Source organism: Triticum aestivum, chromosome 1B, assembly GCF_018294505.1.
Source record: "Triticum aestivum cultivar Chinese Spring chromosome 1B, IWGSC CS RefSeq v2.1, whole genome shotgun sequence".
In the NCBI taxonomy this organism is placed as follows: Eukaryota; Viridiplantae; Streptophyta; class Magnoliopsida; order Poales; family Poaceae; genus Triticum; species Triticum aestivum.
In genome coordinates this window covers 508699992-508725502 of record NC_057795.1, presented here as the reverse complement: position 1 = coordinate 508725502, position 25511 = coordinate 508699992, and the positions used below count along the sequence as shown (strand labels likewise).

Here is a 25511-nt window from a genome sequence, read left to right as displayed (position 1 = left end):
GTATTGTTGTGCATGATTTCTTATTCGTATACATTTCGGTACCGAATAAAATTCAACTAGGAATTAACAAATTATACTTTTACTAGCTTCAAACCATACAACTGCTTTGTTACACGCAGCATAACGAATATGATAATTGGTAGGATATCGGCATGCACAACACAAGCATTCAGAAAGGGTGGGTGGGTGGGGTTGGACAAGATAATTTACCTGAACGCTGAAGTCCCTACAGTTGGAGAAGTCATGGGATCCTCGCCCTCAGCGAGAAATCCCCGTGGCGACGGTGCCAACATGGACCATAACCTCCCGCCCGTGAGCGTCGGGGTCTGCAATGATCTCTAGGTCAGCCTCGCTGAAGAACTGGCCTTGCAACGCCGTGTTTAGGCTATGAAGCCCGCACAACTGCCTCTCCTTCAGCTCATGGTAAAACATACCCATGTCCCTTGTCGTGGCCTCCAATCCTCCAGAAAAACTCCGAAGAGTCCCTGCCGATCTTTCCTCGATTCAATTGTGTGTGAAGATCGCGTGGCCACGGTCGTCGAGCTATTTTATAGTCCAACAGCTTGGGAGGAGGAGCGTGAGGAGACGTGTCGGGGTTAATGGCAGATTGCATTAATCAATGAGCATGATTACTGCGAGGGATGGAGGGATACCTGGGTGGCGCATGGTTGTGGTCTGTCTTTTGGAGGCTTGGGGCCGTTAGCGCTGAGGAGCTTTTCTGACGAACTATGGCGCCTGTCATACCTTGATTCGGGCACGAGCACTCCTATCCCTGAGTCATCAAAGGCGCAGAGGCGCCATTGGAGCTGCTGGAAGCCTTGAACATTTTTTTCTGGAAATGGAGGCTCAGCCCCGACCTCTGCATCAGAACGATGCATGCAGCTATTTTATTAAAAAGTCTCGAAGTAGCACAAAGTCATAAAAGTATTACAGCTTGCAAGCGGAGCGAACAAAGAAAAAGAAATGCGAATGCTCAATATTACAACCAGTATGACAATGTAAAGGACAAGCTCCCTAGACTCCTATCCTGTTATGCGACTGCCATCCGAATCGGTTGAATATATCCTAAGCTACCATCTTCCACTGGTTACACCCAGTAACCAAAGGCTCCCTGGAGTTTGTAAGAGTGAGTAAGGACCATGTACGGATTCAAGCAGTAGCTCTGAAGATGACCTGCAAGAAAGTTAAATTATGTTGTCTGTTAAAAATCATATCATTCCTGCAATTCCATATAGCCCAAGGAAGCACACATATTCCAATCCGAATACGAGCCGCAGTAAGACACTCCACCCCAGCTAACCATGTCCCAAATAACAATTCAATGTCAACTGGAGGGGTTATGTTAAAGGCTATATGGATCGTTCTCCAAAGCAATTTCACGAGTGGGCACTCTATGAATAAGTGTTGTATTGTTTCATCATGATCACAAAAACAACAACGTGAACTACCTACCCACCGCCTCTTTAATAAGTTATTTTTGGTTAGGATCACTTGTTTGTGAACGAACCACATAAAGATTTAATACGGAAGGGAACCCTAACCTTCCAAATATGTAACGATTTCGAGATTGGGCCAGAATTAATTAGATCCATGTAAAAAGATTTCAACGTAAACACCCCATTTCCGGCTAACTTCCAGTGCACTGAATCAGGTTGGTCGGATAATTGAACATCTATCAATCTCCGGATCAAGTGCATCCAGGCAGTCCATCGCTCACCAACTAACGCACGTCTGAACTGAATATTCAAGGGAGTCGATTGAAAGACAGTGCCTACGTAATCCTTCTTATGTTGCACAATATTATATAGGGTGGGGTACTGTATGGCTAGTGGCGTCTTCGCTAACCACGTATCCTCCCAAAATATTTTTGACATACGATTGCCAACCAAGAATTTGACCCTACGAAAGAACAAATCTTTCGTTCGCATGAATCCCTTCCAGAATGGCGAGTCAGTTGGTCTCACGATGACCTGGGCTAGCGTTTTCGATTGTAAATATGTATTGCAAAATATCTGTGCCCACATACCCTTCGGCTTTGTTTCTAACCTGTAGAGCCATTTACTCATAAGACATTTATTGTTAACTTCTAGGTTTTCAATACCGAGACCCCCTGGTCCTTGGGTCGGCATAGAATATCCCAACACACGAGACAGTATTTCTTATTGGCCCTCATCTAACTGCCAGAAGAATCGAGATCAAAATAAATCCAGTCTCTTCCGCACCCCTTTGGGTACCTCGAAGAAAGATAATAGGAACATCGGCATACTAGTAAGTATTGAGTTGATCAACACTAGCCGACCTCCATACGACATTAGCTTGCCCTTCCAGCAACTAAGCTTTTTTTTCAATGCAATCTTCGATGCACTTCCATTCTTTATTAGAAAGCTTATGGTGATGAATCGGTATGCCCAAATAGCTGAAAGGCAAGGAACCTAATTCACACCCAAACAATTGTCTATATATGTCTTGCTCTTCTTTGGCCTTACCAAAGCAGAACAACTCGCTCTTGTGAAAATTTATTTTATTCTAGACAATTGTTCGAAGAGACATAATATGAGTTTCATATTTCACGCTTTAGCAATGTCATGTTCCATGAACAGTATAGTGTCGTGAGCATACTGTAAAATGGAGACTCCCCCATCGACCAGATGAGGTACTAGCCCATCCACTTGACTGTTTTGCTTGGCCCTGCCTATAAGAATGGTCAACATATCGGCCACTATATTAAATAGGAGAGGAGACATGGAATCCCCCTGTCTCAACCTCTTGTGTGTCTGAAAGTAGTGACTGATATCATCGTTAACCTTGATTCCGACACTACCCTTCTGGACTAGAGAACCCACTTGGTTCCGCCAATCCTCACTAAAGCCTTTCATGCGCATTGCCTGCTGAAGGAAAGGCCATTCAACTTTATCATATGCCTTCTCAAAATCCACTTTGAAGATAACCCCGGTCTACAACTCGTCTTGAAGAAGAGGCTGAACCGTTTTTGTTTTAGTGAACTTGTGTCAGGACCCCGATCCTATGCCACACCGATCTAGCATGTAACACCTCATATCACTTTGCGGCCTCACGCACGGTATCCCCACCGGTGTCGCCTTACCAGGCCCGGGACCGTTTGCGTCTTTTGGCTCATGTATATGATAGTGTCGCTAGCATCCATATGACAAAGAACCCGGGCTGACATGGCTAGTCGTGAACCCAAAGTGGCACTAACTTACAGGGACAGACATACATGACCCATCAACAAACGTGTCGGTCATCAGCGAGTGAATCTAGGTTGTAGCACTGGGCTAGCAGGACTCCGAAGAATCTGGGCTGTAGCAGGCTAACAGGACTCCGGTAGACACCGCGTGACATTTCCCCAAAGGGATAGACACATGATCGAAGAAGGACACATGCCGGCCAGCCTAAGTGTTCCGGAGCAGTATCAAGCTATCATGGCTCAGTGGAAGCACTAGGAGACATTTCCCGGTAAGAGAGGCTACCAAGGATAAACAACTAGATAGTTAGATCCCACACATACCAAGCATTTCAAATCATACACACAATATGCTCGATATGTGCAAATACAACATGGCATCACAGCATAACTCTATGACTCAAGTATTTATTCAATAGGCTTCGAGGAGCAAGATATTACAAACATGGGTCTCATGACCCAACATTCAAAGCATACAAGTCAAAGCACAAACAGAAGCTTAACATGTCTGAGTACAAACATGTACAAATGAAAAAGGCTGAGAAGCCTGACTATCTACCAGATCCCGCCGAGGGCACAAGATCGTAGCTGAGGTAACGAGCTAAACGTCGAAGTCCATGCAGAATTACTAGTGAGACTGAAGTCTCTCTGCAAAAAGATAAAATAGGCAAACGTGAGTACAAATGTACCCAACAAGACTTACATCAGAACTAACTACATATGCATCATTATCAACAAAGGGGGTGGTGGGGTTTAACTGCAGCAAGCCAACTTTGACTCGATGGCTATCCTGAACTACGACTGCAAGTAACTCTTTGAGGTGGCGCACACCAGTCCACACATTCACCATATCAATACACCACTATGGATCCGCTCCCGTCTCCCTACGAGAATGCCATCCATAGCACTCACGCTTATCTTGCGCATTTTAGAGTATCCACTTTCACTTGTCTATGAACTGCATAGGCAACCCAGAGGTCCTTTACCGCGGATGCGGCTATTCGAATAGATCATATTAACCCTGCAGGGGTGTACTTATTCACACACGCTCTCTCCACTTACCGCCATGTACACGTCATGTATCTCGGCAACCTTCAAGCGGAAGCCTGGCGAGGGTGTCGGCCACGACCTGACTAACCACGCAAGTCTCTAGTCCGGGTTTATCGCCTATTCGGGTTCCATCCGCAAGGAGATCCGACCGGGGTGTTGCTCACAACCCCAAACGATGTGCGCAGGGTTCCCAAGCCCACCATCCGGGTGTCACTTGGTATACCGTGCCACTGCACCTAGTCTATCCCAAGCCCACTTGTACCGGGTGCCACTTGGTAGACTACTAGCACTACCTACAAACACCAGAAACTAGTTGCAACTCGTGGATAGAGATCAGGCTGACTAATAAGTCGAGAGGGGTCGAGTTACCGGAACCCAATGTGTGGTAGTAGTTGTTCATGGATCACAAACACAGAACTCAGTTCCTGAGGATGGCTTCAATGATACAACCCACCATGTACTCCTACATGGCCTCTCACCGCTACCTTTACCAAATCGTGTTCACACACTTAGCTCACACACAGTAGGACATGTTTACGCACCTCCAATTCATCCCCTATGAATCAGACCCGACTCAACTCTAAGCAATAGCAGGCATGACAAACAAGCATGAATGAGTAGGCACATCAGGGCTCAAACAATTCCTACTCATGCTAGTGGGTTTCATCTATTTACTGTGGCAATGACAGGTCATGTAGAGGAAAGGGGTTCAACTACCGCAGCATGTAACAGTTGAATCATTGTTGTCCTGATGCAGTAAAAGAGAACAGGAGCGAGAGAGTGGTATTGTATCAGAATGAATAAGGGGGTTTTGCTTGCCTGGCACTTCTAAAGATAGTATAACTCTTCATCGGTGTCATCGATCATATTATCGGAACATCGTCTACTGAGAGGGGACAAACACCGGCAACAGAGAAAGAACACAATCAATGCAATGCAACAGTATGATGCATGAACGTGACATGGCAATATGCTGTGATTTGGGCTAATGCAACAGAAAGTCATTTTGTTTGAAGTGGAAATTCAAAACTGCATCCAATTCCAAGTCCAAATCTATTATTAAATTTGTCCTAATTATGTTTCATCCTAAACAGTGAGTTTAACTTTCTCAAACATGCATGAAAACAGTACCAATGGATAGATTGGATTTTTCTGATAATTTTTCATATATAAATTATTTCATTTGGAGTTACGGTTGATTTTCAATGAATTTTTTAAGTTTAAACTAATTTTTGGAATTTCCTGGATTATTTTTAATCTAGAAAACGATTAACTGTGTCAGCATTGTGTAAGTATGATGTCAGCAGGTCAAAGGGGCTGGTCCAAGTCAATTCTGACAGTGGGCCCCGCACGTCAGTGTCACAGGGGTTAAACTGGTTTAACTAAACTTAACTGAAGTTAGTTAGGGCGTGGGGCCCATATGTCAGTGACTAGGGAGGGTAGTTAGTGCCCTAATTAGTTTTAGCCTAATTTGACATGTCAGCCGGCCGGGGTTAGGCCGCCGGCGACCTCAACCAACGGTGGAGGCACGACAAGATCTCTGTTCCGTCGACCATTCGTCGCGTGGGTGGGTTCTACGGGACCCTGGGGATGCGCCGCGTTGAATGGTGCCACTGATTGGTCGCGTAGTCGCCGGAGCTGGCGGGGACGAGCACATCCGCGGCGGCGCCCGCATGGAGTTCGGGAGCTCTCGGCTCCGGCGACTAAGCTAGCTAGGGGACGCGGTCGACAATGGGGCAAGGGGGGTTTCGAATGGGGCCTCACCGTGAGTCTGTTGGGAAGGTCAGTGGGCTCGGGGGCGCTTGGATCGAGGCGGAACGACGGCGATGAACCGCGGCGGCCGAGGACAAAGACGATGATGGTGGCGACGTTGTAGAGTGCCCAAGGATGCGTGGCTCGTCTGGGATGATGCAGACGATGAGGCGGAGCCGATGAACACGGCGGTTGGTCCAGGGACGGGCGGCGAGCGCGATGGCAGTGAGCGGCGGCGACGGACGTGTTCGGGTCCGAGGTGCGGAGGCGAGGGAGAGAGCAAAGAGGCATGGGAGTGGGCAAGGGGATGTTGGCCATCTCCCAGGCGCGAGAGAACGGCGTAGGGAGTCTAGGCAGGCAGGGAGGAGGTGGAGGCCTCGGGCGCGCTGGCGTCAACACGCCTCTGCCTACTAGCAGAGGTTGAGGACGACCGCTTCGCCCTGGTGGGCTGGGCCTCAGCTACAGTGCTGGGCCAGCTGGGCTGCCAGGTAAGTTGCACAGGTAAGTCAGGTAGGTTTCCTTCCTTTTCTATTTTTGTTTATGTTTTTCTATTCTTTTCTCCGTTTTGATTTAGTAATAAAATACCAAACCATTTTGTAAAATGCTGAAAATAGTTTTGGGCACTTCTGAAATTATCTCCAATAGCCCTCAACTAGTTTCACCATTATTAGAACATTTAAACTATTTATAGAATTTAAATGCCCCAATTCAAATACAATACGGATTAATTCAAAAATCCAGAATGTCCTAGAAATATGTTCACCATTTTTGGAAGAGGTTTTTAGCCAATTCAAAAATGATGAACTTTTGTGCAGGGCATTTTGGGTTCATTCAAAATATTTTTATTTGAACCTAGTTGAGTTCATTTGGTGCAAGGGTTGAACATCCCCAATTCAAATTTCAAAAGAATTTAAACATGATGCAACAGAGAAGTGCTAGCCTAGTGCAAGGTAAAGCTAGGGATGTGACAACTCACCCCCACTAAACAAGAATCTCGTCCCGAGATTCAAACGTAGGGTAAGATGGAAGGGGGAACGCAAACTAACACAATCTTCACGGTCCCGGTTGCACTTCGAAGAACATTGATTCTATCACCATCTTTGTCTCGATGTCTCGCCCTGAGAACTTCAACCAATCATGGCAATGAGAGGAAAGGGAAAATGCTGGAAGGATTGATCTTCTCGAAGATCAAACAACTCAGGATCAACTCACGAAGTGAGACATAGAAACATCTCTCGAGCTGAGACATGAAACATACATCTAGAGGGATGGAGTGAATAGATGACGAAGGTTCACTAGATAGGCAACAACCCCACACTTAAGAGGGTGGTGTATGGTTGTCAACGTAGCGAGGAGTCGAGTTGCCATGACACCATAGCAAGACATCTCAGAGGAGGTGGCTCGCAGAATTAATACCTTAAGTGGCAAAAAGCATTAGTTTTGATATAGAGATCACTGCGACTCTAAATACCAGCCTAAGGCAATTCACCAACAATCATTTGGCGGGGTTCGAAGGAATGGCATACCCAAACTACTATGGATGATGTGGACTACCTTGTTGAAGACAACGCAATGAATGATTTTTGCTTATCATCGGAAATGGATGGGACCCATGGTAGGCTGGCACAACGACGGTGCTAGCTGGGAACAAAATGCAAATACTAGAAATGAAACTAGTAACTGGGAGAAACCCAGCAGTAGAGAGTGAATCCTCTGTTTGAAAGGTTATAGCATAACCGAAGAAAACTGGGAGCAATCCCAGTTAGTGCCGATGATAACACCTAGTGTTTGTGCGTGCTCTCAAGAACTTGAGCATTTCCATAATCATCAAGGTTTTACCAATATCCATGTCAAGGATCCTGGCAACACAACATACTACCATGATGAATGTTGGTGGAGGATGCAGATGCAAATGAAGATAACACTTTCTCAGATTTCACCTTAGTGAGGCCAAGGAAACAAAATCTGGAAGATCGACCGAGAGACATTTAACACTCCTCTTCTAATGTTCTCGTTGATGTGCTAGTGTATCCCATTCATAGATATGGTTTGATATCTAGAACATCAAGTAAAAGGTCGGACTTCGGTAACACAACAATCCATAATGATCAACTATGGAAGTAAATCCTGTGCAATTCTTATGGGGAGGTGGCCAACTTCCCTAATCGAAATACTACAATAATAGGTCTTCCGGTTGGGTGTGTTGGCCACGACATCCACTTTACCGGGTTACAAAGAGACCAATTTATAGTTCTCGGGAAACATTCCAACCATCATATCAGCCTGAGATTCAGATCTGGTTAGTGTCAGGTTAATCTAGACTCATCAAGTCTAGAAAGAAAAATGAAAGTTTGCAACACAAATCGACAAGATGACGTTGCGAGATTCTTGGGGGATGAACTACGATAGCAAGCTCCAAAACATGAGCTGGTTCTGCTACACACATGTGAGCATGCTGTCCCAGACAAGCATGAGCACGTAGTAGTCTTATAATAAAACACTACCGAGTTCAGGTGGGGAACCATCATCGAGGATATCAAAGTCCTTGCATAAGGTATACTCTTAAGAAGAAACTTCTTCTCCTTGAACAAGTCAAGCAGTGGCTTGGTGTGCTAGGGAACGCATATAGAATGGAGGCGGCCAACCTATCAAACCATAGAGTACTTCGCACATGTGTGACTAACTTGGGATGATTCCAAGGAAGCAAAAACAATCTTTCTCGAACTCACGGCGGCAACTTACATCAAGTGCACATGAATTAGAGAAAAATCACTTCTTTCATCCAACACAATGCTTCATGAACGGGACATGAAGATAATTCTTGTAGAAGTTTCCAACACTAGCTGGATGTTCAACACAAACCATGGAGGAGACAGGATGCTGTTGATGGGCTCAACAACAAGTCATCGAGATTTCCATGAAAATGGAATTCCACAATTATGTGAACAAGTGATAGCATTGGTCAGAACAAAAGATATAACGGTGTATGCTCGAGGAAAAACCACGAGTAAGACAACATTACGAACATTGTTGGTTCTGATTTGATTTGACAATAACCCATACTCAAATCAAAGATTGGATAAGTTGATATGTCCATTAACTGATCACGAGGTCAATCGATGGAAATACCATCCTTCTTCAACACACACAAATATATCCCTTAAAATGAACTAAGCTAGTCAAGCTTTTATCTTCCAACTCTCCAAGTTATTGTTTAGCTTAACCAACTAGCTCAGGGGTATCCGGCACAGATTCTTAGAGAAAGGGTCGTTACAAGAAACCAACTTGATCACGAGCTCAACATAACAGTCAAGAAACAACCTGATGATACTTCCGAGAAGATATTCGGAAAATCACGAACCACCGATATGTTACTAAGCTCAAGAACAATCTTGCTTTTCAGGGCAAGATGATATGATCAAAAGAGCGAGGGATTGACACAATCCTAACTCATTGATCGAATAGTGCATCGAACTAAGGACTAGGTAGCACGATCAACCTTAGGGTGATGATTCAATAATCAACATGCTAAGAGTGAGGTTATTGTCCATTTAACTACCAAGCAACGGAGTTGCTAGGGGTATAGATTTCACACATCACGATTCACTTGTCGGCACTCCTGTTGCGACAACACGGAACCGAGGAATGAATAATGATGGCGAGAAGTATCACTACGTCAAGAATCCATAAGAGAAGGTGCAATCCTCATGACATTCCTAACATAAAGTGGGTAATACTTCAGGGTAGAACAGAACAAAAGATGGGTTGGCATTTTGATCTGCGAGGTACAACTACTTTGACCCAATCCTGGATATGGATGAGGTACTGGAGTTTGTTTCTCCTAGTCATTCCAATTAGAATGGCTTGACGGACCATAGGAGTAATGGGCATTGATAAACACGATTACACAACTACTCCTTACTATCAATTGATAGACGAGGACCAGAAAGCGACTAAAGAGGGATAACTTGAAAGAACATATGATTTTCTGAGTTGTGGATGCATAGATTAGCATGTCGAAAGAGTTCAACATATTTCTTCTGGATAACCCATGGAGAAAGGTAGAACTGGCAGAACCACAATATAGAATGAAGAACTCGCCAAAAGCACTCTGGTTGTGATCTTTCGGTTCAATGAGGAACTTCTGCCATAAGTAGTCCATGGTATTTGGAAGAAAGAAATACCATGAACCTCGAGGACTATTGCAAAGGTTACTAATATCCTAAAGGAACTAACAAACACTATCAACATGAAGTAAGTTGAGTGAATCTCGGGTTCAAAAACCCAGTAATAGAGTACCTACTACTAAGTGGCATCTCAGGATGCTTTCGAGAATGATGGCCAGAATCATCACACTGGGAACACAAAGCATGGCTAGATTACTAGATGATCCCCTAAGACACCTAGGGTCATAATAATAATTCCAACATATATGTCGAGGCAATAGAGTACCTCAACTCAACAATTAGTGTGATTCACCTGGCCTAAAGGAACATCGAAACCAGAGCGAAAGGATTTTGCAAATGCATCAGATTGTTTAGAAACCTGGGATGACTCAAACAGCATAACGGTTGTAAATGCTCAAAAGGATTTAAGACATCATGCAAAATGGTGGCATAGCCACTCAACATCACAATATCAAGGTTCCGAGTTCAATAGCCAACATACAGAAGTAGTACAGACTGAACTGAGGCTTGAATCCAACAATCTTATAAGTTTGTGGATTAGTAACACGTGATCCTGATAGAAAGAAGAGAAAGCCTAGTTCCTTAACCCCGTAGGAAGGATAAGATGACCCGGATCAGAAGGCATAAGGTATAAGGATTAAAAAGAGCCTTGCATTCCATCCCACAATAAATTCCCTTATATAACTAAAGAATTTCTAGATACGACTTCGGCCGGTTTGGCTTGGTAATCCTACAGGCAGTTAGGCTCTGATACCAAAACTGTCAGGACCCCGATCCTATGCCACACCGATCTAGCATGTAACACCTCATATCACTTTGCGGACTCACGCACGGTATCCCCATGGGTGTCGCCTTACCAGGCCCGGGACCATTTGCGCATTTTGGCTCACGTATATGATAGTGTCGCTAGCATCCATATGACAAAGAACCCGGGCTGACATGGCTAGTCGTGAACCCAAAGTGGCACTAACTTACAGGGACAGACATACATGACCCATCAACAAACGTGTCGGTCATCAGCGAGTGAATCTGGGCTGTAGCAGCTGGGCTAGCAGGACTCCGGAGAATCCGGACTGTAGCAGGCTAACAGGACTCCGGTAGACACCGCGTGACATTTCCCCGAAGGAACAGACACAGGATCGAAGAAGGACACATGCCGGCCAGCCTAAGTGTTCCGGAGCAGTAGTAAGCTACCATGGCTCAATGGAAGCACTAGGAGACATTTCCCGGTAAGAGAGACTACCAAGGATAAACAACTAGGTAGTCAGATCCCACACATACCAAGCATTTCAAATCATACACACAATATGCTCGATATGTGTAAATACAACATGTCATCACAGCATAACTCTATGACTCAAGTATTTATTTAATAGGCTCCGAGGAGCGAGATATTACAAACATGGGTCTCATGACCCAACATTCAGAGCATACAAGTCAAAGCACAAATGGAAGCTTAACATGTCTGAGTACAGACATGTACAAATGAAAAAGGCTGAGAAGCCTAACTATCTACCAGATCCCACCGAGGGCACAAGATCGTAGCTGAGGTAACGAGCTAAACGTCGAAGTCCACGTGGAATTACTAGTGAGACTGAAGTCTCTCTGCAAAAATATAAAATAGGCAAACGTGACTACAAATGTACCCAGCAAGACTTACATCAGAACTAACTACATATGCATCATTATCAACAAAGGGGGTGGTGGGGTTTAACTGCAGCAAGCCAGCTTTGACTCGGTGGCTATCCTGAACTACGACTGCAAGTAACTCTTTGAGTTCACCATATCAATACACCACTATGGATCCACGCCCGTCTTTCTACGAGAACGCCATCCATAGCACTCACGCTTATCTTGCGCATTTTAGAGTATCCACTTTCACTTGTCTATGAACTGCATAGGCAACCCAGAGGTCCTTTACCATGGATGTGGCTATTCGAATAGATCATATTAACCCTGCAGGGGTGTACTTTTTCACACACGTGCTCGCCACTTACCGCCATGTATACGTCATGTATCTCGGCAACCTTCAAGCGGAAGCCTGGCAAGGGTGTCGGCCACGGCCTGACTAACCACGCAAGTCTCTAGTCCAGGTTTATCGCCTATTCGGGTTCCATTCGCAAGGAGATCCGGCCGGGGTGTCGCTCACGACCCGAAACGATGTGCGCAGGGTTCCCAAACCCACCATCCGGGTGCCACTTGGTACACCATGCCACTTCACCTAGTCTATCCCAAGCCCACCTGTACCGGGTGCCACTTGGTAGACTACTAGCACTACCTACAAACAGCAGAAACTAGTTGCAACTCCTGGACAGAGATCAGGCTGATTAATAAGTCGAGAGGGGTCGAGTTACTGGAACGCAATGTGTGGTAGTAACTGTTCATGGATCACAAACACAGAACTCAGTTCCTGAGGACGGCTTCAATGACACAACCCACCATGTACTCCTACATGGCCTCTCACCGCTACCTTTACCAAATCGTGTTCACACACTTAGCTCACACATAGTAGGACATGTTTACACACCTCCAATTCATCCCTGATGAATCAGACCCGACTCAACTCTAAGCAGTAGCAGGCATGACAAACAAGCATGAATGAGTAGACACATCAGGGCTCAAACAATTCCTACTCATGCTAGTGGGTTTCATCTATTTACTGTGGCAATGACATGTCATGCAGAGGAAAGGGGTTCAACTACCGTAGCATGTAACAGTTGAATCATTGTTGTCCTGATGCAGTAAAGAGAGCAGGAGCAAGAGAGTGGGATTGTATCGGAATGAACAAGGGGTTTTTGCTTGCCTAGCACTTTTGAAGATAGTATAACTCTTCATCGGTGTCATCGATCATATTGTCGGAACATCGTCTACTGAGAGGGGACAAACACCGGCAACAGAGAAAGAACACAATTAATGCAATGCAACAGTATGATGCATGAATGTGACATGGCAATATGCTGTGATTTGGGCTAATGCAACAGAAAGTCATTTTGTTTGAAGTGGAAATTCAAAACTGCATCCCATTCCAAGTCCAAATCTATTATTATATTTGTCCTAATTATGTTTCATCCTAAACAGTGAGGTTAACTTGCTCAAACATGCATGAAAATAGTACCAATGGATAGATTGGATTTTTCAGATAATTTTTCATATATAAATTATTTCATTTGGAGTTATGGTTGATTTTCAATGAACTTTTGAAGTTTAAACTAATTTCTGGAATTTCCTGGATTATTTTTAATCTAGAAAACGATTAACTATGTCAACATTGTGTAAGCATGACGTCAGCAGGTCAAAGGGGATGGTCCAAGTCAATTCTGACAGTGGGCCCCGCACGTTTGTGACACAGGGGTTAAACTGGTTTAACTAAACTTAACTGAAGTTAGTTAGGGCGTGGGGCCCATATGTCAGTGACTAGGGAGGGTAGTTAGTGCCCTAATTAGTTTTAGCCTAATTTGACACGTCAGCCGGCCGGGGTTAGGCCGCCAGCGACCTCAACCGACGGCGGAGGCACGACAGAATCTCTGTTCCGGCGACCATTCGTCGCGCGGGTGGGTTCTACGGGACCCTGGGGATACGCCACATCCAACGGTGCCACTGGTTGGTCGCGTAGTCGCCGGAGCTGGGGGCGACGAGCACATCTGCGGCGGCGCCCGCACGGAGTTCGGGAGCTCTCGGCTCCGGCGGCTAAACTAGCTAGGGGACGTGGTCGACAATGGGGCAAGGGGGGTTTCGAACGGGGGCTCACCGCGAGTCTGTTGGGAAGGTCAGTGGGCTCAGGGGCGCTTGGATCGAGGCGGATCGACGACGACGAACCGCAGCGGCTGAGGATGAAGACGACGATGGTGGTGACGTTGTAGAGCGCCCAAGGATGCGTGGCTCGTCTGGGATGATGCAGACGACGAGGCAGAGCCGATGAACACGGCGGTTGGTCGAGGGACGGGCGGTGAGCGCAGTGGCAGTGAGCGGCAGCGACGGACGTGTTCGGGTCCGAGGTGCGGAGGCGAGGGAGAGAGCAAAGAGGCAGGGAAGTGGGCAGAGGGTGCTGGCCATCTCCCAGGTGCGAGAGAACGGCGTAGGGAGGCCAGGCGGGCAGGGAGGAGGTGGAGGCCTCGGGTGCGCTGGCGTCGACACGCCTCTACCTACTAGCAGAGGTTGAGGACGACCGCTTCGCCCTGGTGGGCTGGGCCTCAGCTACAGTGCTGGGCCAGCTGGGCTGCCAGGTAAGTTGCACAGGTAAGTCAGGTAGGTTTCCTTCCTTTTCTATTTTTGTTTCTGTTTTTCTATTCTTTTCTCTGTTTTGATTTAGTAATAAAATACCAAACCATTTTGTAAAATGTTGAAAACAGTTTTGGGACTTTTGAAATTATCTCCAACAGCCCTCAACTAGTTTCACCATTATTAGAACATTTAAACTATTTATAGAATTTAAATGCCCCAATTCAAATACAATATGGATTAATTCAAAAATCCAGAATGTCCTAGAAATATGTTCACCATTTTTAGAAGAGGTTTTTAGCCAATTCAAAAATGATGAACTTTTCTGCAGGGCATTTTGGGTTCATTGAAAATATTTTTATTTGAACCTAGTTGAGTTCATTTTGTGCTAGGATTGAACATCCCCAATTCAAATTTCAAAAGAATTTAAACATGATGCAACAGACAAGTGCTAGCTAGTGCAAGGTAAAGCTAGGGATGTGACAACTTGGCCTTCAGTCTTTGTTCTGCTGGAAGACTTTCTAGTTTGTCATGATCTTGCAAGTTTGGCAACAATATAGTGGGACTAAAAGGCATACGCGCTGGAATAATCAGATATGGATGTGTTCAATGATTGCCATGGATGAGAGGGGAGAGGGGCACTTGGACGACGCATAGCGAAATCCAAGACTACAAATGCATCAATCGAAATAGTGAATCATAATCTAGATGTTACCACAATCACCATTATTGCCTACAAATCCCTTTTTCTTCCAGCAATGTCATCTCCATAAAATAAAGTAATTGGGGCGACCAGAAATTGATCTGAACACTGAATTTGCAGTCATCGTAGATGTTGTGGGATCCCGCGCCCTCGGCGAGGAAATCCTCCGCACCCATAGTGCCAAAGTGAAACATGACCTGCCGCTCGCTGCTCGCGGCCGTTCAGTTATGTGGGTATCTGGAGGTGGATATCTCAGCATTGAATGAGTGTGATTACTGGAAGTGGGGAGGGACGTCTGGATGGCGTGGGACTGTAGTCTATCCGGTGGTAACATCAGGCTGCATATTGGCCGGAGCCGGGGAATGTGACCGTGTTCATCCTTTGGGTACAGCAGGGGATGTGGGAGAAGAGAATTTTGGGGGTTTGGACAAAATGCATCTAGCACTTCGTTTTTGAGAAATATGTTATGACTGTATCTAGAAAGAAATGTTCTTGGTAAATGGCCCCCACATTGGATGTTTGTGTCATTGTGTAGTCTGTAGATGTGACATGTGTAGAGTAGGTGTTTCATGGCTGGTATTGTGTTAAAAAAAATTAGAAAAAGAAGAATGACCCCCGGCCTCTGCATCTGGGCGATGCATACGGCCACTTTATTAATTATTCTCACAAGACCTTACAAAGTAATACAACAGTAAGACTAAAGCCGTCGTCTAAGCAACTCTATCCAGTTGATGAAGGGGCGCAGATAGCCTGAGCCTAATACCAAACAAACATCGCAGCCAAACCTAACATCTAAGACCCGAGGTCTCATCCAGGACGCCTGCCGGGCATGGGTCTCACCGGTCCGGCGTGCACTCAGAGGCCGCCGCCGCCAACTGCCACCGCTCCATCTTCAGAACTGTACTGATGCATCAACCTTGCTTGGTCCAGCTATAGTCGACGCCACCACGGCGCCCAACGGCACCTCCTTCCTGCGCGCAAAACAGCTGAGCACGTCGCGGTCGCCACTGATACACCTCAGCACCATGTTGTCAAGTACCACCAGCCGACACAGCTTGACGTCTTCGGAAGATCTGTCGTGCGTAGCGCCTGCCGACCAGGCATGACAAAGCGTAGCACCTGTCGGTCAGGCATGACTTGAAATCTCCACCGAAGCTCCGTGCAAGATGAAGCCGCTCCACCTCCAGCCTCTCTGAACGGGACGGGAGCACCCCAGAAAGACACGGCAAAGAGTTGATCACCACAATCACCACGAGAGCCGGACCAGCCGACCGCCATGGCGAAGCGACACCACTAAAGAGAGAACCGCCGCCATCAGGAACGCCAAGAACGCGCTGCAGCTGTCCCACCTCCCCGCGGACCCAAAGCGGCGCCTTCAAAAAGGTGACGAAGCCGGGCACCGCCGCCGCCCAACCAAAGTTGTGGGTTTTCACCCAGGTGCAGGGGGAGGACGAGGGGGAGGGAGCTGGATCTCAAAGCCGCCTTCAAGAAGGAAACATCGCCTGGAGCGCCGCCGACGTCGTGGCCGTCGCAGCCGGCCAAGAAATTACTCCGATCCAGAGCTCCCAACCCCACATCCTCGCAGTCCGCCACCGGATCCGGCCGGACTGACGAGGAGGAAGCAGCAGCATGGGGGCACCGTCTTCAGATCTGATGAAGGAGAGCAGCAGGGGATCTCTCCACGCGGCGCCCGCGTCCACCACCAACTCGCCGCCCGCGCGGCCAAGTAGACGCGGCCCTCAACTCCGGCGAGCGCCACGTGCTGCCAGGATGACGCCGCCCTCACCAGCAGAGGCCGCCGCCTCAAGCCCTAGGCCCGAGCCCGAGCGGCGTCGCGGCCGAGGGCCTCGCTGCCACCCTCATCGGCGGCCGCGTGGGGGACCCGGCGCCCGTCTCCGGCGGCGGCGAGGACAGTAATCAAGAAGGGGAGGAGGCGGACGGGGGGTTGGTCGCCCCCGAGTCGCCCTCGAGAGGGCGACGCGAGGGAACGGGGAAGGGCTCAGGGCTAAAATGGGAGAGATTTTCACTTCCCGACCTCTGCACCAACCAGGGATGCATATGGCCATTTTAGTATTGTGTTACTGAATATGCTTTTGTGTTCCAGGACCCTTGGTGGAACCATTTAGTGACTTCCAACTATTAGCTTGAGCTTTCGTCATGATGTTGTGTAAGACACCAACGCTAGAGCAGATTCATCAGAAAAGCATTCAGTTCTGTTATAATTGATTGGCTAATAAATCACACTGACCAAACCATTGGAACAGGCTAGTTCAAATAAACTCAATACTATCACAAAGAGGTTGAATTGGAAATAAAAATAAATTATCCAATCAAATGCAAGGATTACAATTGAGTTCCTACCCCACATATGAGCAATTCGATAAAAGTGATACATTAGAGAGAACATGTTTATCTGAATGTCGGAACTAAAAAACATGAAAAATAGGTCCGTAGTAACATATGGATGCATCCAGAGTCCTGAATTTTTGTTTCCATTTTTCTCTTGATAATAGGAAACTGGCAGGGGTAGATGTGCCTGCCACAACTATCTTATTCTATCAATCTCGTGAAACCATGTTGATTTCTCTCATGGGAAGGTTTGATATGCTATGTTCTCATGTTCTCCCCCATGAAGATTAATGGTTTGAATTAGTACTATTAGAACTCTCATATAAAGGCTTGGTCGTTGGGTGATTGTAGCTGGTAGTAGTCCACAATCTATCAAATGCCGGAAGGTGTTAATGATACGGTAATTGTTCTTGTACCAAAGGTAAAGAACCCCCAAGCGATCAAAGAATTTCGGCCTATCAGCCTCTGCAATGTCATTTATAAAATTATCTCAAAGTGCCTAGTGAACAGATTGAGGCCGCTCCTTGATGGTATGATCTCTCCAACACAAAGTGCTTTTATTCCTGGGAGACTGATATCTGATAATGCGCTTATTGCATTTGAGTGTATGCACTCTTTGAGCACTCTTAAGGATGGGCGGGGTGAGTTTTGTGCGTATAAACTTGATCTAGCTAAGGCCTATGATAGAGTGGATTGAAATTTTCTGAAGTGTATGATGAGTGCGCTCGGGTTTGCGAGAGGACGGATAAAGTGGATTATGGCCTGTGTTACCTCGGTGAAATTCTCTGTTCGCTTCAACGACCAACTCTTGGAGACATTTACGCCTTCATGTGGTATCAGGCAAGGAGACCCTCTATCTCCTTATTTATTCTTGTTCATGGCCGAGGCTCTCTCTGTGTTGCTGCAGGATGCGTGTAATAGAGGAGCTCTGCTGGAATTCAAGGTGAACAGGCAAGCGCCAGGTATCTCACATCTTTTGTTTGCATATGACTGTCTTTTATTTTTCAAGGGAGCCATTGATCAAGTGTTGACAATTAAAAATATTATTTCAACCTATGAGAAAGGGACTGGCCAATTGTTGAGCCCAGATAAATGCTCTATCATGTTTGGTAAAAAATGTAGTATGGAAGTTTAAGTGGTTGTTATGGTAATTTTGTGCATTACCGCGGAAGGATTTGAGGACAAATATCTTGGTTTACCGGTGCCTCAAGGTCGAACGAAGGCAGGCAAATTTCAATCCACTAAGGACAAAGCTCTCAAAATTCTGTCGGACTGGATAGAGAAATATGCTTCTTGTGATGCAAAAGAAATGTTGATTAAATCTGTTCTGCAAGCTCTTCCGGTATACGCTATGGGTATTTTTAAATTCCCGGCGTCTCTGTGCGAGGAATTATCTCAGATTAAAAGGAATTTCTGGTGGGAGGAAACAGAAGGAAGACTCACTGGTTGGCTTGGGATAAGATGTCAAAGCCTAAAGCGGAGGGTGGTATGGGTTTTCAGGATCTCAGATTATTTAACCAGGCTCTTTTAGCGAAGCAGGCATGGAGGCTGGTGGTGAATCCGGAATCTCTGTGTGACAAAGTGATCAAGGCAAAATATTATCCACATGGGCATATTTTAGACATAGCTTTCCCGCAGTCGGCTTCTCTCACTTGGCAAGGTATTCTACATGGGTTGGAGCTGCTTAAATCCGGAGTTATTTGGAGAGTGTGTGATGGGGCTAATATACATATTTGGAGAGATAATTGGCTTCCTAGAGCTTCTGGACTTAAAATCTCTGCAAGGAAGAATAGAACTAGAGTCAAATGGGTTGAGGAATTATTCATGAGTGGAGAAAGGAGATGGAATGACGAGCTGGTTAGGCATTTATTTTACCCTTATGATGCGGATGAGATTCCGAGGTTGCGGATCCAATCAATTAGGGAGGTAGATTTTGTTGCTTGGCATTATGAAAAGTCAGTGATGTTCTCAGTTAGGAGTGCGTACAAGTTAGCGCTCACCCTTAAGGATAAAAAAGAGTATGAGGGGCAATCCAGTGAGGCGGTAGGGACGGAGAGGAGAATTTGGGATATTATTTGGAAGGCAAACGTTCCTCAGAAGATTCGTATTTTTGCATGGAGGGTTTCTTCCAATAGCTTGGCCGTGCAGGTTAATAGAGTGGCGCATCATCAAGCCTCTATTAGTACGTGTTCTATTTGTGGCATGGAGGATGAAAATACCTTTCATGCGCTTGTCTTGTGCCCGAAGGCGCGTGCGCTTCGCATGACCATGAGGAACATTTGGGCTCTACCTGATAGGAGGTTTTCAGATATACGAGGTATGATTGGTTTATTGTTCTCCTGAGTCAATTAAACACCGCAATGCGAGACCAAATTATATTCTTATTCTGGAGGGCCTGGCATTTGAGAAATGATTTGATCTTTGGTAAAGGAAAGGAATCAGTTTCAGCTTCTGCTTGCTTTGTGGAGAATTATTGGGCGGCCTTTCGTGCTTATCATTCTCCGATACCGGTGGATTCAAAAAATAAAGGAAAAGGTCCATTGGTCCGGTTTAGCGGAGTTCCTAATTCTCTGGAGGCGAGCAGTGGCTGGTCCCCGCCTCCTGCATCGGGGGACTATGACAGGTCTGCTAAGGTTCAAGATTAATGTCGATGCTAACTTCGTGGAGTCCATTAGAGAAGCCAGTGTGGGGGTGGTGGTCAGGGACGAGGAAGGGGAAGTTATTGTTTCGTCGTGGGATTTCATTGATGCATGTCAAAGCGTGGAGGAAGCGAAGCTTAGGGCTTGCATTGCCGGTCTCTACATAGGTATTTCTTTTCATAATCCTGTAATTTTAGAGACTGATTGCGCTTTTGTGGTAGCGTCTCTTGCATCGGGGGACTATGACAGGTCTGCTATGCGTGACCTGAAGATGAAAGCGTTGAGCATCTCGAAGTTGATCAACAATCTTCAATTGTCAAAGATTAGCCATTCGGCCAATATGGTGACACATTTAATCGCTGAGTATAGCTTTGACAATAGATTAGATGGTATTCTTGTAAATGACGTACCACCCTGTGTGGTGAATATTGTATCAAATGAGTGTACCGGTGTGGCTGGTTAATTAATATAAGGTGGTGTTAAAAAAAATCTATCAAAGCTCTTAGATCTAGTAGTTCACAGCGTTCTCCGACCATGCTATGAAAAACATTCAAGATGTTTTAGGCTAGCAAGGGGGTATCCTGTCTGGTACTCCCTCCATTCTGATTTACTCGTCTTGAACTAAAACCACGACGAGTAAATCAGAACGGAGGGAGTACTTGTTAGGAACTCGGTTATGATAGGGGGAGATCTTGCATAGTGCTTGATGTTATTCAGATCGAGGCCAATAACTGTTTACTTTATCGAGATGATATTTTGACGGACATGAAAAAATATGGTTGTTTCGTACTGCTTTTTGTGTCCTTATGACCCGTCAAATTCCCGGGTTGATTGTTTTGCTTTGCAGACCGGCATGGGATAATCAAAGTAGAAAGGTCCAGCACCAACATCAGTTCCTTCAACGTGACAACCATTGCTTACTCATCCAACAATGTTGTTTGCTGCAGAAGCAACCCTGCAACAAATGACTGGATACCATCCTCTGAAACAATATGATAACACAATCATGTGAATTTAGGCAAACACCAAGTTTCTTGTACCCAGTTCCTAATAGACCGTTTTCTGTCTCCAGGTTATTCCAGTTTCGAACAAACCTAGCAGGAGTGACTCCTGACTGGGATTTCGGTCATATGAATTGTCATCGATCGTTTTGAGGTAACAAAGTGCATCATGGTGCAACTTCTGTATATTAAGAGAAGGCATGGGAAGGTAGAACAATGAGAGCTGCCACTGTTGTAAACGGAATGAATATGCCCTGCTTTAAATATAAAGCCTGAAACATTGTTCGTTCAGAGTTCAGTACTACTGAACTCTGTAACCTGAATGGATGAATGAGTGAAAGTAATGTAAGAGGCAACATGGTTATCAATTGCTGGTACCTTTTCTTACTACTAAAAGAGAGATATTTTCGTTGAAGAGATCTCCACATTCCCTACTTTTTCCACGGATACAAAGCCATCATGGTTGCGCTCAGTCTTATATGAATGAGCCAACCAATCAATCATCATTTTATTTGTTTCTTTGCTCTGCGCGGTGGGCGCAGACAGACATTTTACAAGCTATAATTGTACATTTGACGTTAACAGTATTTTTCAGCTCAGTCAAAAACCAGGTCTCCTGTCGCATAGATGTTGTAGAAGACGGTGGCACTGAAATAGAGCACCGCAGTTAGGGTGAGGAAGGCCTGGAAGGATCCCAGCCACTGGACGAAGTATCCTGCTCCTACTGTGCTAACTATGGCTGCCACTGTCCCAATGCCGTTCGTCATTCCTGTTCAAGCAGCACAGAGATGCCAGATATAAGTGCTGAAGAATCAATTCATCAATGCAGAAATATGGATCTTGTTGTCTACTGATGCTATCAAAAAAGTTTGCGAACATACCGTGTAGGGATCCAGCGTATTTAGGGGCAATGTCCTGACCGAAAAAAAATAGTGAAACACATTCATATTGTTAGTGGAGCTACTGATCAAGAAGAACAGGCACTCTGAGTAGAGATGGTATGATCAGGATATGATACGAGGAAACATGAGCAGTAGTTACCTGTACATTACAGAAGTACCCAGCTTGACTGCAGGAACTCAAACTCAAGGCGGCGGTCATGATAACTGCTGCGACCGATGGTGTTTGGGCAAATCTTAAACATAGCAATGATACACCTGGCCCAATAAAACCAATTGACTGCATAATTTTCCGGACTCGCACAATAGATAAGCCGGATTTGATCATGAAATCTGCAGAAGCTCCCGCAACATATCCTGATAGAGCCATCACACCCCAAGGTATGGCGCTGAACCATGCAGCTTGTTTCAAATTGACATTATATACCTGTCGGGATAATAGTCAGAAACAACAGCTTATAGCAGATTTGTAAGGCAGACCCATTGGAATGATTTTAGAAGCTTTGATGACATACCGTTTTGAAGTACACTGGCATCCATGATAGTAGGACAAAGTAGCCCTGCATGGTATTTTGAATTTCAAGATGTTAATCTCTAGATACAGTATCACAAAAGTTTAGTTCTGCTGGTCAGTCATTCTTACCCAGTTGTTTATCACATTAGCTACAATTATGGCCCACATTTCCATCTTTGAGAACACTTCTCTTAAGGATGGTGATTTGCTGCCTTTGACTTTTGATTTACTTCGTCCAGCTAGAATTAGTTGCAGCTCAGATTTGCTTATAGTACGGCTATCAATAGGGTCACTTTCTACATTCGACAGCCATACAGAGAGCCACAAGTAACCAAGTGATGCGAAGAAGGCAAATGTTCCGGCGAGGCCTATATGTGACATGATGATCGGTGTTGCTAGGAAGCTTACGACGTTTCCAAGATGGAATCCTCCCATGGAAAGGCCAACAGCAGTGGCACGTTCATGCGTTGGGAACCACCTGTTTCATGTTAAAAAATGAAATTAGGAGCCTGAACTGAAGTTGCATTTGGTTGCATCGATATATATGTATTTCTAGATTCTGCAAGTAGAATCGGTTACTGATATCTGTGAAAAAGAGCATTGGCTGACATACCCGAAAGTATAACTATGAGACGAAGAATACCTGTATGCACAGCTAAACTAATTCTTCTAACACCCTATGTATTAACTATGATGAATACTACTGTGATTGATCTCAAAGAAGTAAAGTAATTTGGCTTATGCTGCTCCAAGTGTTGGTGGAGGTTACTGCTTCTGTCTGTTCCTCTCTAGGAATCTATGATAAATGTTGCTTGGAGCAGAGTACTCAAGTGTCCATGCTGAATAGATTTATTGGGTGATATGAGTTACTTACTTTGGTAAAAAGGTGCTCATTGTTGGAAATGCAACACCTTCTGCAACGCCAAAGAGCACACGTACAGCAAGCAACATAGTGGCAGATTGAGAGGCGGCCCATGGAGTGAGGAAAGTGGCCAAGGACCAGAGTGCAGCAGCACCTGCCATCACCTTCTTCCCCCCGTATCGATCCGCCAAAGCTCCTCCAACCATGGATGAGAAAACATACCCCCATAGAAATGATGACTGCAACAGTGGTGGGAAAATTTAACCTTGAGTTGATCAATTCGAACATCACCAACCATGTACGATATGACAGTAAGGGGGCAGGTGGCTGTGTTTGTTTTAGCCTAGCTGCTCATGGATATCAACAATTTGCTGCGTTTGTTCATATATCACATCATCATACACTTGCTGAATGACGTCTAGTCAGTGGTGTTGCAATGGTATTTTAGCCTTTATGGAGTAGCAACTGATGCAATCAATCTTTCTGGTCCCAGTAACCAAGTAAACAGTCAAGGGTGTTGGAATTTTCTGTTATAATCACATCATCCATCAGAATGGATGTTTCAAGTGTCCAATTGTTCAAAAAAAATTCAAAAAAATTGTCAAATTTTAACATTGTATAAATCAGGAAACAGTAGCAGCTCTCAAGTTGCTGACTTATCCCCATGTACTGCTTGCTAATTTTGGTTTCTGTTGCAAAATCGGCCCTTGAAATTTCCTATATAGAGGCCCCTCCAAGAATCATACTAAATAGAAACATGTGTATGATGTTAACTTGGTTGTTAACTTGGTACATCAGGCAGCCTGGCTTAAAAGAATGGTAATGAAATCTGAAGTTGATACATCATGCATCGTTGACTTTTGGTAAGCAATTTACAACTAATGGTTGGAACCTTTTTGTTCTTACCAAGTTCTTGCTTAAGGTCAGAGCAAACAAAATGACATTCACTTCAGTTTCTGCTAATGTTGAGGAGTAAATTAACATGGCAAGAAGTGGGCGGGCGTACCTGGACGATGCCGACGAAGGAGCTGGACCAGCCGTGCTGCGCGGCCAGCGGCACGACTGCAACGGACATGACGACCCGGTCGGCGTTGCAGAGCAGCATGACGGCCGCCACGAGCGCCACCACCTTGGCCCGCTCGGGCAGCGCCGGCACGCTGGGCATGGCGGCCGCCGCCGCGCCGTGGCGGACCCCCTCCAGGCTGGCGCTGCACTCGGCGACGACCTCCCGCGCGCCCCTCCGCCTCGCCCTCCAGCCATCGCCAACCAAACGAGCGGCGGCAACGCCCCTGCCGCTGATACTGGCGGCGCAGCCGACACCTCTGCCGCAGCCATCCGCGCCTGGGCCCAATGAAGAAGAAGAAGAAGCGGATATTCGCAGGCTTGTCGGCTCCAAGCTGGCCGCCCCGACCCTGGCGGATCTGTACCTGGCCGGGCCAGCGGCCGGCTTGACGGACACGCAGGATCTCACCGACGCCATGATCCGCGCGAGGAGGCAACTGAAGCTGACCGAGCGTGCTCAGAGAGGCGCGGCGGAGATCAAGAAATGCTTTGTGCAGGCCATGGTAATTGAGGAGTACGAGGCAGACAGAAGGCAAGTGGTTATATATGTGTATGATTGATCAACTGGGTTGGTTGGTGGTATAAATTTAGGACCTCGGGGAGGACGAAAGGTGGTAGGTCGCGGATCCTAAAAGATCTTACTCTTAAACCACTGGTATGCACGTTTATTTTCGTCCATTTATTTTCGCCTCACCTCTTGCTACCCTTCGGTTGGCTTATTTTTGCCTCGTCTCTAATCACCCCCTTCTGGACAATCATATTTCTTTCTCATATATGGTTTCGATTTAGGGAAGCCCGGACTATCTAGATAGTTGAATTTTAGAAGCCTACTAGACGTCCGTTTGATGTCTGAACACGCTCTGACATATAAAAGAGAAATGAGTTTTGACAAGGCGACTTTTACCATTTGTTTGATTCATTTATATAGGCATTATAGCCCGGGGTTTCGCTTCACTCCTGAACTCCTCACGTCGCTCCTGCGAGCGATCGAGGGAGAAACCCTAGCCGCCGGAGCAGAGTTCTCCGCCTCCATCCCCTCGCCGCCGTCGGTCTGCGCCGTCGAGCAAAGCCTG

At 45.9% G+C, this 25511-nt stretch overlaps 1 protein-coding gene across 1 annotated transcript; it reads right to left on the bottom strand.

Moving 5' to 3' along the window:
• Positions 1-21351: 21351 nt before the first annotated feature.
• On the bottom strand, positions 21352-24995 carry LOC123135492 (probable anion transporter 2, chloroplastic). The gene is made up of 7 exons (XM_044554576.1): positions 24383-24995; positions 23389-23615; positions 22644-22992; positions 22516-22560; positions 22143-22427; positions 21983-22016; positions 21352-21870 (listed from the first exon to the last, which is right to left on the bottom strand). Exons 1-7 carry the CDS (start codon positions 24854-24856, stop codon positions 21698-21700), a joined length of 1587 nt encoding a protein of 528 aa, XP_044410511.1. The 5' UTR covers positions 24857-24995; the 3' UTR covers positions 21352-21697.
• Between the last annotated feature and the right edge of the window lie 516 nt (positions 24996-25511).

Bases quoted from the DNA above. Each gene is read 5' to 3' on its own strand.
- LOC123135492 (XM_044554576.1), bottom strand. From the start codon at position 24,856: ATGGCGTCGGTGAGATCCTGCGTGTCCGTCAAGCCGGCCGCTGGCCCG. The intron at 23,616-24,382 runs GTACGCCCGCCC...CCACTGTTGCAG, and splicing joins CCTTCGTCGGCATCGTCCAG to TCATCATTTCTATGGGGGTA. The intron at 22,017-22,142 runs GTAACTACTGCT...TTTTTCGGTCAG, and splicing joins GGTACTTCTGTAATGTACAG to GACATTGCCCCTAAATACGC.